This window comes from Papio anubis, chromosome 14 (genome assembly GCF_008728515.1).
Source record: "Papio anubis isolate 15944 chromosome 14, Panubis1.0, whole genome shotgun sequence".
NCBI classification, from domain to species: Eukaryota; Metazoa; Chordata; class Mammalia; order Primates; family Cercopithecidae; genus Papio; species Papio anubis.
The window spans coordinates 28,308,423-28,320,571 of NC_044989.1; the positions used below are offsets into that span (position 1 = coordinate 28,308,423).

At 41.5% G+C, this 12,149-nt stretch overlaps 1 protein-coding gene across 1 annotated transcript in view; it reads left to right on the top strand.

Annotated features, from left to right (window-relative positions):
• PLB1 (phospholipase B1) overlaps positions 1-12,149 on the top strand; it is a 150,099-nt gene that overhangs the window by 15,042 nt on the left and 122,908 nt on the right. Inside the window, exons 2-4 of the mRNA XM_021924506.2 lie at positions 6,691-6,752; positions 8,279-8,345; positions 9,508-9,566. Coding sequence (XP_021780198.2) covers positions 6,691-6,752; positions 8,279-8,345; positions 9,508-9,566 — 188 coding nt within the window. The remainder of the gene's footprint in view (positions 1-6,690; positions 6,753-8,278; positions 8,346-9,507; positions 9,567-12,149) is intronic.

The window sequence follows — 12,149 nt, forward strand, 5'->3', positions numbered from 1 at the left end:
GCATTATCAACCTCACCTTACAGGTGAGGAAAGTAAGGCTTGGAGAAGTTGATCAGACCAAGGATTTCCAAGCTCTTAACCTCTGCCTGGTGTATGTGCCACGTGTTCACGATCCCCACTTTCTACTTGGACCAGTGCCCTGGCAGCCCATTCTTGTTTGGGTAGCTCCAGCTATTCCACCAAGGGGCAACTTGCTTCCACTGGTCTAGTCCTGGTTTGAGGGCCACATGGAACAAGGCCAGCCCACTTGGCATCCGACCTATCAGATCCTGAAGGAAGTTCTCATACACCCTCCTCAGCTTCTGTTTCAATATAATATCTATGTTTCAATGCACCTGTTTTGTGTTCTTTACTGCTAATTTTTTTCTTTTTTCTTTTCCTTTTTTTTTTCTTTTATTTTGAGATGGAGTCTCACTTTGTCACCCAGGCTGGAGTGCAGTGATGTGATCATGGCTCACTGAAACCTCAAACTCCTGGGCTCAAGTGATCCTCCTGAGTAGCTGAGACTACAGACATGCACCACCACACTCAGATAATTTTGTGTGTGTCTGTGTGTTTGTGTGTGTGTGTTTTGTAGAGACAGGGTTTCACCATGTTGCTTAGGCTGGTCTCGAATTCCTGGGCTGAAGTAATCCTTCCACCTCAATCTCCCAAAGCATTGAGATTACAAGCATGAGCCATTGTGCCTGGCCTTCCCCTGATATCTTGCCTCCTTTAGGATTAAGTATTTTTATTGTTTAGGTTTCACTACCCCATCCTGCCCAACACTAACTTGTGGATTATACAATTTTCATCATTATTTTGGTGTTTAAAGTGATAACATGCACCCTTGACTTATTAAAGTCTAATATAAATCAGTACTTTTACCACTTCCCAGATAACGGGAAAATCTTATAACAGTTTAACTCCATTTATTCCATCCAAATCTGCCCACAAAGCAATTTGTTTCATGTCTTTTAAACTCTAAAATATATTAAATTATTATTTATATTAGGGTTGGCAAACTTTTTCTGAGAAGGGCAAGGTTGTAAATATTTGAGATTTTGTGAGTCACATATATTTTATATCATATTCTTTGTGTTTTTTCTAATAACCCTTTAAAAATTTAAGAATGATTCTTATCTACAGGGTCATATAAAAATAGGCTGTGGGCAGATTTGACTATGGGCCATAGTTTGCTGGTCTACAGTTTGTACAGTAAATATTATTTTAGGTTTACCTACATATTTATTCTTCTGTACTTCATTCCTTTTTACATCACCAGCGTCCCAACTGGGATCATTTTCCTTTTGGAATTTTGCCTGTCATTCTACTGCCTTTTGGCTTCCATTGTTTCTGATGAGAAGTCAGTCTGATCTTAAGATTGGTCTCCTGTACTTGAAGAATTTTACTCCAGCTGCTTTCAACATTTTTTCTTTGGTTTTAGAACTACACCTAGATACATAGACTATTATAGTTGATGTGTGTAAGTAAGAGTCTCTGTGCTTATCCTACTTAACGTTCTTTCAGCTTGTTTAATCTGTGGTTTAATATTTTTCATTAAATGTGGGAGGTTTGGGAAATTTTCAGCCATTTTATCTTTTTTTTTTTTTTTTTTTGAGATGGAGTTTCACTCTGTTGCTCAGGCTGGAGTGCAATGGTGTGATCTTGGCTCACTGCAATCTCTGCCTCCTCGGTTCAAGTAATTCTCCTGCTTCAGCCTCCCAAGTAACTGACATTACAGGCACCTACCATCATGCCTGGCTAACTTTTTAAAAAAAATTTTTTTAGTGGAGATGAGGTTTCACCATGTTGGCCAGGCTGGTGTCGAACTCCTTACCTCAGGTGATCCATCCACCTCAGCCTAGCCATTTTATCTTTAAATCATTTCCTACCTTCCCCCGCCCCACCCCATCTCTGTCTTTCTTTTTCTTCTGGGGCTCATATTACATGTATGTTTGTATGTTTGACGCTGTCCACAGATCTGAGGTTCTGTTTTTCTTCAATCTTTTTTCCTCTGTATTTTTTAGAAATATACTTACTATCTTTAAGTTTACTGATCTTTTATTCTGTCTTCTCAAGCCTGCTGCTGAACCCACCTCGTGAATCTTTCTTTTCAGTTAGTGTACTTCTCAACTCCAGAATTTCCATTTTATATCACTTCTATTTGTTGTCATTGTCTTCGTGGCTTTATTTAATTCTTCAAATACATATAATAGCTGCTTTGAAGACTTTGCCTGTGAAATCTAACATCTGTGTCAACTCAGTTTCCATTGATTGCTTTTTTTCTTCTTCTGGTACTGTTGTTTCAATATCAAGGCATGCCTAGTAACTTTTGTTTGAAGACTAGACATGTTTGATCAAACATAGCGATTCTGGATTCTGTTTTATTTTTCTGAAGGTCATTAGTTTGTTTTTTAATAACTTGCCTGGACTTAAACTGTGAAATCTGTCTCTCTCATTGTGTGCAGCTAACCACTGATGTCTTTGCTCAGTTTTTTTTTTCTTTCTTTCTTTTTTTCTTTCTCTGTCTCTCTCTCCTATTTTTGTTTTGTTTTGTTTTGTTTTGTTTTGTTTTGTTTTTTGGCCTGGCATCCTAGGAGTCCCTGAGTCTGCATAGTTTAGTGATCAGTCAATGATTTGGACAGAGGTTATGTTCAAACACCTTGAGACCATAAGGTTCTGTTGCTTGCTGTGTGTGTAGGTTAGAGAATGAGCACAAAGTTATAGCCAATTCTTAAGTCTCTCTTGGTTTTAGATTTACATGTGGCTCTTTCAGTCTTTCTGGCACATACATCAATTTCCAGTTACTCAGAGATATGTGAGGAGCATATCTCAGTACTTCTTATTTCCTAGATTGCCCCATTGTCCAAATTTCTGATTTGACCACCTCTTGTTGTAACTGGGTACGAAACATTGAGCTGGAAAGATTGCGGATTTCCTTCATTTATTTCCCTATTAGTCCACTGCTTTTCACTAATCTGTTGTCTGTTGTTTTTAGATTTTCTCTTGGCTTTGGTTTATTTAATGTTGTCTCCTGGAAATTTTTTAATGCAAAGCCAGGCATTGTATATAAAAAATTAGATAATTTTCATGCTCTGGCTGGTAGTATTTTCATCCATAAAGGTTTTCCTCTTACTTTTGGCAGGCAGTTAGGGAGGAACAGATCACTTCTATCTAATCAGGAATCAAACTGATTCAAGTCTGGTCTTTAGGCTTTTTACAGATCAGCCCATTTCTAGTTTATCCCTACTCCAAAGGTCTGTTTTAGGTTCCACTTGAAAGCCTGCAATATTCATCAGGGTCCCTCCTCCTCGATGTGTGCTGAACTCAGTGTTTTCCCCCAGTTCCATTAAACTGCCTGAAGCTCTGCGCAGTATCTTAGCCTCTCGGCTGCTGATTTCTGTTACTCATGATTTGACAAATGCTTCAAGGATAAAACTGGTATCAAATGCTGAGCCCACTCTCTGTACTTACTTTTTCTTTGGGGTCCTGACTTCTCGAATTCTTGCTGCTTTTATAATTTTCAACAGACACACATAAGCACGCGCCTGCACACACACACACACACACACACACACACACAAACACCACACAGAGTGTGGGAGTGCAGAACAGAATGCGGGAGTGCAGCAGAAAAAATAAAAGACCTAGAAGATTCCATAACAGTTTCAGGAAAAAATGTGGGGATACACCCGTTGTCTTCAGAAACATCCTCTTTTGAGCCTCATTAAAACCTTTGAATTCCGGAGTGAGCAGTAAACTCTGGACCCAGACCCAACCCTCTAAACAACATTTAAAACTTTTGCTGCTTTAAAATTATACTAATAATGCTGGATTGTTTTGATAATCAAATGAGAGCATCTTTCATCATAATTAACATATTTCGACATATACTTTGTACAGGCACTGGGTTAGATCTTCTGCTTATTTCATTTTTAAAAACTTTATAATAGAGTGCTGAGTATATTAGCTGTCATAAAATTTGTTTTAGAATACTACTATTTAAAGAAGGGGTCCAAAAGCTTTTGAGGAGTGATTTTCTTTTAATTAAAAAATTGTTGTTCCAGCACCATTTGTTGAAAAGACTGTCTCCTCTCTGTAATATTGCCTTTGCTCCTTAGTCAAAGCTCTGTTGACTCTATTTATGTGGGTTTATTTCTGGGCTCTGTATTCTGTCTTGTTGATCTAGTTGTTTATTCTTTTGCCAGTCACACTGTCTTGATCACAGTAGCTGTATCGTCAATCCTGGAGTGAGATAGTATCAGTCTTCCAACTTTGTTCTTCAATATCGTGTTGGCTCTTCTAGGTCATTTGCGTCTTCATATAAATTTTAGAATCAGTTTCTTGATATCCACAAAGGTTGCTACATTTTTTAATGGTTCCAAAAAATAAAAAGAATATTTTGTGACACATGAAAATTATATGGAATTCAAACTTCAGTCACCATAAATAAATTTAATTTGTTTACATGTTGTTCGTGGCTGCTTTCACACTACAGCAGCAGACTTGAGTAGTTTCAGTAGAGACCATATGGTGAGTAAAATCTAAAATATTGACTATCTGGCCCTATACAGAAAAAGTCTGCTGGCCCTGGTCTAGACCTTGGGCATGTGGCTTACACTTAGCTTTTTGGTTACAAGCGTGGCTCATGGAGTCAGATGAGCCAGACTGCCTGTTTTCAAACCCCACCATCACCATTTGCTAGCAATGTCATATTTTTAAATTTTTATATATATATATATATATATATATTATTTTTTTTTTAGAGACGGATTCTCATTATGTTGCCCAGGCTGGTCTCAAATTCCTGAGATCAAGTAATCATTCCATCTCCGCTTCCCAAAGTGCTGGGATTGCAGGCATGAGCCACCATCTCTTGCCACCTTTAAAAGGCCATTTAACCTTTTGGGGCCTCAGTTTTCTGTCTGTAAACTGGAGATGATGGCATTTATCTCATAAAGTTGTCATGAGGATTAAACGAATTAGTTCACATAAGTGTTTAGAACAGTGCCTGGCACATAGAAACTGTATTTGTGTTGGCTACCATTTACATTTTTATCCTGGCTTAGAAAGAAAATTACCAAAATAGTCTGAAATCTCTGCCCTGCTAACTCCTCCATCCCACTCCCCCTGGAGTGATGATTACCTTAAAATCATCTTTTCAGAGACTGGTCACAGCTTCCTGTTGCTCATGGACTAGCCTGGCATTTGTGGCTCCCCAGCCCAGCTACCATCTGTCTGTGCAGCCTCATCCCCCCTGCCCACCACTTCCCTGGCCTCCAGTTACCCCTCTGCCAGCCTTTTCCAGCATTTTGTGCTTGTCCATACCTCTATGCCTTCCCGTCATGTGGCCCTTTCTGCCCAGAAAGCTTGCTTCTGGGAATTTCAAAGGAATCGCTGAGATCTGGAGGCAGATTCCAGTCATCATTCCTTGTGCAAGCTCTAACGTGGAAATCGGTGCCTGATCTCCCAGGGAGCATAGAATGGAAATATACTGTTGCTCCTCATGAAACTCTAGATAAATTATTTTCAGGGTCAAAAAAGTAAAGCTGCAGAAGAAGGCTGTGGTGGAAAAGAAATCAAGCCCTCTTGCCCAAGTCAGAATTCCTTTTGGCATTGCTAATGTTGTTTGGGGGTTTTTGTATCGCATGTCCTTATAAGGAGTACGTACCCTGGGCAGGCATTGGGTGGGGAGAAGTCAGAGGAAGTAAGGTACACTGACCTCTGATTAAATCTCATTATCATTGATGTATCATGTAGCTATTAAAATAAGCATCACAATTATATAACAACATTAAAAATGCTCATGATACGTCAAAGGAAGTTTGCAGGATGCAAATTTGCATGCACACAAATTATAACTGAATACAACATGTGCCTGATTATGGTCATGAAAAAAATGAACAAACAAAATCACTTTTGATTGTAAGAGTAGTAGCATTGTGGGTGTTTTCTTCCCCTTTTTAAATTTAGGGTGCTGTTCATTTAAAACTACTATAGTTTGTGTAGTTAAAAAACATGGAAAAACTTATCTACGTGTACACTTAAAATGAATTTAATTTATTGTAAGTCAATTATACTTTTAAAAAGTAAAAAATAGTAAATGTTTTTAAAGACTGGCCAAAAGTAAGCTGGGAGAAGGTCAGTATCTTTGCCATCTCCCTACCTGCCTTTTCTTCCCCTCATTCCTCACGTTCAGCAAGACCCCTCAATACAGCCCCTATCCAGGTACTTAGTACAGTCATGGCTGCTAGGAGTCCTGTGATTAGCTCTTCTCCTAAGATCACATTACCCTTCAAACTCTTTTATAACATCCTTTGCCTTCCCTGCTTTGTCTTGAATCTGCAACAACAATAACTATTTGTCTGACATTACTTTCTTTGCGGGTTCTACTCTTTGCTAAGGAGCCCAAAAAGCAATCTGTGATAATGTGCTTGGGCATGGTGTAATGTTATTGCCGACCCCTCCCAGGTAACACTTTTGCTTTTTAACCTGGGGATTCTGCCCTAAATGGTTGTGTTAATGGAAGCACGGTGTCCCACCCAATGGAGGGGATAGCTGGACAAATAGAATCTGGGCTTCCCTAACACAAGGGCCATTACTGAGCTGGGCACATAGATATGGCTGGGAGGAAGGGCATGAAAGCTACAAATTTGGGTGGGAGTTAATTCCAGCTAAATAACTTGAACTATTTCTACCTTCTTTCAGGGACCCCTCAGGTCCATACCTCTCTTGGAAGGAATACACTGGAAGGGCAGCTATGGCCAGAGGTAAGGGCTTTGCCTGGTGGGAGGTACGTGTATGTGGAGGGGAGAGGGGGGATTTTCCTTATAGTGGGTAAACCCAAGTTTTGGTGCAAGTTGGCAGGCCCCTTCCTGAGGCCTTGAGGGAATGGGCTGGATGAACCGCTTCCCCCGTGGACAGCCGGGGTGTCCAGCAGAGTGTGTGTGTCCTGGAATTTGGAGCTTATCATCCCTGCAGACTGAATGGGCGGTTCCCAGAAGTGTCCAGAAGGAGTTATAAATGGGCTTGTTATCTCCGTGAACCTTGAAGCAGATGTTGGGAGTTATCTGAAGGAATCTGGGTGAGGTCTTCCCAGAACATCCATAAGATAAGGGCTGAGAGTAAATGCTGTGGTTTCTTACTGTAATCAGTACTTCAAGAGAAACTGTGTCTTCTTGTGATGTCAGATGTCCTCAGTCACCTCATTTACTGCATGTTTTCCCTGTTGGAGTATTTCCCCCCTTCCACTCTCAATTTTTTGGGGAAAAGACACAATCTCCCTTCCCAGAGCCTTCCATGGTATTCACAAAAGCAGAAGCTGCCCCAGACTCAGTACCAGCAGCTGAAGAGGTCCAGGTGGTCTTGAGGACCTGAGCCCTGGTCACCAAGTCCTTCCTCCAGGCTCAGGACACTGGTAGGGACGTGAGAGTCTCTCAGTTTCAAATGTACCCAGTTTTTGGCAACAAATAAACATAATGCCTCATATACTTACTTTTGTATAAGTTATCAAAAGATGAAAAGTAGATAAATGTAGCATGGAATATAAAATATAGCATGGGATTGATGTTTTTTCTTGTTTTAGTCAAGGTATCCTGAGTCTTTTCTTAATTACTTCTTTTCACTGGTAAAATATACACAAAAGTTATCATTTTAACCATGTTTGAGCGCACAATTCAGTAGCATTAAGTACTTTACATTACTGTGCCACCATCACCACCATCCGTTTCTAGAATGTTCTTTTTTTTTTTTTTGAGACAGAGACTTGCTCTGTTTGTTGCCCAGGCTAGAGGGCAGTGGCATGATCTCAGCTCATGGCAACCTTCGCCTCCCGGGGTCAAGCGATTCTTGTGCCTCAGCCTTCCAAGTAACTGGGATTATAGGCACACACCACCACTAATTTTTGTATTTTGTATTTTTAGTAGAGACAAGATTTCACCATGTTAGCCAGGCTGGTCTCAAACTCCTGATCTCAAGTGATCCTCCTGCCTCAGCCTCTGTGCCCAGCCCCATTTCCAGAACTTTCTCATTCTTCTTCATCATCTTTCTTCCCTCTCTACTCCAGTGTTCTGAGACATTCTTGCCACCTGTTAAAGTCATTGTCAATAGAGTTATGTCCCCTTTTACCAGATGAACTGGGTATGGGGTTAGGAGAAAATGACTATGGGCAATTGTTGTTTCTAGATTTTGAGCCTAGATAGAATGAGCACATGATCATTTCTATACCAAGTTTTCAGGATCTGCAATATTTCTATACAAGGCAGTTGATGTTTCTGATGTTTGTTTTCAGTTGCAGACCCTGAAGAATTCTCCATTCCCATGCAACCCAAATAAATTAGGAGTGAATATGCCTTCTGAATCAGGTATGTGACCCTTGGCCATAAGCAGGACAAGCCTGGCATCTTCTCTCTGAAGTGGCCAGCAGAGGCTCTAACCCTATTCCTCTTGTACCTGTTGGCCCTTCAAGTCCCCCTCTTCCTTATCCTCAATCCCTGTGTGACAGATGAGTTCCCAGTCATCTGTCATAATTCCACGGTGGCTTGCTTGGATGAGGGTAATCTCCAGGATCTTGCCTTCCTGTGGGTGGATGGTGTTGTGGGAACTCTGAGTTACAGCTTGGCCACTCATGTGGCTTCTCTATTCTTGTAATGTAGCCCAGTGGCAGCTCTGGACCTTTTTCCCCGCAATGGGCTGGTTTGTCTAATGACCCGGATGCTATGAATTCTCTTGAGTGGGCCTTCTTCCCTGGCTTTATCACATTGAGAGGCTGCATTACAGACCATATTTAATAGATTTATGTTTGTACTATTCTGCCTTTACTGGGGTTTCCATTTAAACATGCTATTCTTACTGTTATATAAGGACTTCAGGTTGAAAAAGAAATTGATGCACTTTTAAGGAAATGTCATCTTTAGGTGGCTTACATGTAAATGATCGATAACATGACCAGGGATTATGATCAGTGATTTCTGATCAGGAAGACTTAATTGCTAAAAATGCCAGTGACTCAAGTGGGTCCAGGAGACTTCCTTGTATGGCATTTGCATACAGCTTGCATCTGGTGTGGATGTGTGTTCATAGGCTTTGAATGCTATTCTCTGGTAATCTTCAAGCTAAAGTGATCCTTTTGGTAACCAGGTGGTTTTAATCTTAATGTCTTGTCCTCTCATTCATGGTGACCCAGAAATGCAGGGCTATGGCACAGAAGGAAGTGAGAGATAGAATGGGGTCCAGGTGAGGGGAAAATGAGGACCATGAGTGACTTTCCATGGGTCACCTGTTTGGACAGCTCAAGTCCAGTTAACAGTGTGGTTCCCAGAGAGGAGCAAGTGTCCTTCTGGCAGGATTCCTAGGGTTCCCAGGCACTGCATGGTCTTTGGCATTCCACTTCCATGGCCAACAGACTGGACCTCCGCAGCTGTCCAGGGGCTGGGGGATGTGAGTCGCCTCTCCCATATGGTATCCTTGGCCGACATCATGGGGAACGTAGATCTGACCTTCCTATATGGGTTCTTGTCTCCACAGTTCACTCTCTGAAGCCTTCTGATATTAAATTTGTGGCAGCCATTGGCAATCTGGAGATTGTGAGTATTTGAAGTAGCTTGGGGCAGGAGACAGAGTTTGGTACTGATGATCCTCTGAACGGGCTCCTGGTAACTGGGCAGAATGTTTCATTTTGGAAGAGTACATGTGAACTGGATAAATCTGGGAGGTTGAATCTTTATTTTTTACTTTATTTTATTCTATTTTATTTTTTATTATTTTTTTTGAGACAGAGTCTCACTCTGTCGCCCAGGCTGGAGTGTAATGGCGCAACCTTGGCTGACTGCAACCTCTGTCTACCGGGTTCAAGTGATTCTCCTGCCTCAGCCTCCCAAGTAGCTGGGATTACAGGCATGCGCCACCACGCCCAGCTAATTTTGTATTTTTAGTAGAGATGGCGTTTCTCCATGTTGGTCAGGCTGGTCTTGAACTCCCAACCTCAAGTAATCTGCCCACCTTCGCCTCCCAAAGTGCTGGGATTACAGGCGTGAGCCACCGCGCCCAGCAGAATCTTTTTATTTTTTTTACAATCAAAGGAATGCCTCTCTTTACATCAAGGTGAGGAAACTTTTGGAGTTTCCCATTAAGAAATTAAATCCATTAATACATTAAATCAAAGATCACACAGAATTTTAAAAGTAATCTTTTAAATTTTTAAAGAAATTTTCTTACCTGCTTTGTAAATTTTTAAAAATACACTGATCTTTGTAAATAACTTTTTAAATTTTGTTTGCAATTGTGGTAAATACATAGAACACAAAATTTACTATCTGTAAGTGTATAGTTCACTAGTGTTAAATATATTCACGTTATTGTACAACTGATCCCCAGAACTTTTTCATTTTGTGAAAGTGAAACACTCTACCCATGAAATAACATCTCATTCTCCTCTTCTCAGAGCCCCTGGCAACTGCTATTCTACTTTCCTTCTCTGTTTTGGCAGCTCTAGGTACCTCATATAAGTGAAATTGGCCAGGTGTGGTGGCTCATACGTGTAATCCCAGAACTTTGGGAGGTTGAAGTGGGCAAATCACTTGAGATCAGGAGTTTGGAACCAGCCTGGTCAACATGGTGAAACCCCATCTTTACTAAAAATACAAAAAAATTAGCCAGGCATGGTGGTGGGCACCTGTAATCCCAGCTACTTGGGAGGCTGAGCCAGGAGAATTACTTAAATCCAGGAGGCAGAGGTTGCAGTGAGCTGAGATCACGCCATTGCACTCCAGCCTGGACAACAAGAGCAAAACTCCATCTAAAAAAAAAAAAAATGAAATCATATATTTATGTTTCATAAAAGTGAAATCATACAGTATTTGTCTTTTTGTCACTGGCTTCACTTAGCATAATGTCCTCAGGGTTCATCCATATGCCAGATTTCCCTTCCTTTCTTAAGGATGAATGATGTTTCCGTGTACATCTGTATCGGATTTCGTTTATTCGTTCATCTGTCAGTGGACCCTTGGGTTGCTTCCGCCTCTTGGCTATTGCAAACAATGCTGCTGTGAACTTGTGTGTACAAATATCTGTGCGAGTCCCTGCTTTCACTTCTTTTGGATATATACATCCAGACGTGGGATTGCTGGACCATACAGTAATTCTATTTTTTAAACTTTTTGAGAAATCACCACACTATTTTCCATAGTGACTGCACTATTTTGCATTCCCAGCAACTGTGCACAAGGGTTCTCATTTCTCCACATCCTCACCAATGCCTATTTTCTGGGGTTAGTTGGTTGTGGTTGGTTGGTTTTTAATAGTAGGCATCCTAATGGGTATGAGGTGATGTCTCATGGTGGTTTGGATTTGCATTTCCCTGATGATTAGTATGTTGAGCATCTTTTCATATGTTTGTTGTTAATAAATTCTAAGTGGTATATTTTATATGGTCAAATAAGAGAGAAAGAAAGAAAAAGAAATAGACAAAAAGAGAAAGGGATGAACAGAGAAAGAGGGATCTGGAGAGAAGAAGGTTGGAGAGCAGAGGAGAATGTCAACATTGCCCCACAGCCCCTCTCCTGGTCTTAGCAAAGCTCCACAGCCTTACTGCCCTCAATCTTGGCAGCCCCAGCTGGACAGAGCACTTCCTTATCAGTCTCCACCCTGCCCAGAGCCCTACTGCGCCTCCCACGCCTGAACCAGGATACTCTCCTTGCTCCCCCAGAGTCCCCTTCCTCACTCCCCCTCCCATGATTCCTTCCCAGCATACTCCACTATCCCTGCAGCAGCCTGCACTCCCTGCAACCTCCGGCCCTTCCCCTTGTAGCTGCAAACCCCAGCCCACCACTCCATGCACAATGCCCATCCACTCAATGTTCCCAGAGACCCTGGACCTGTCTTCCACCTTCCCTTCTTCTCAAATAACCAGTTGCTATCTCTCTGGAACTTGCCTTGGACTCCCTGCCTAGACAGTGCTGGCCTCACCACATTCATCAATGCCACCTCTGCTTGAGCACTGGATAAAGCTGGCCAGACCCAGAACCTTTCCCTGATCACAGTTGTAAATGGGGAGGAAAGGGCATAGCAGGAAGAAGGGTGAGGAGATGGTGGTGTGTAGAGGTATAGTCTGAACCTTAGGAAACCAACCATGGGCCCACGGGAAGCAGGCAGAGCTCCCCACGCGCATT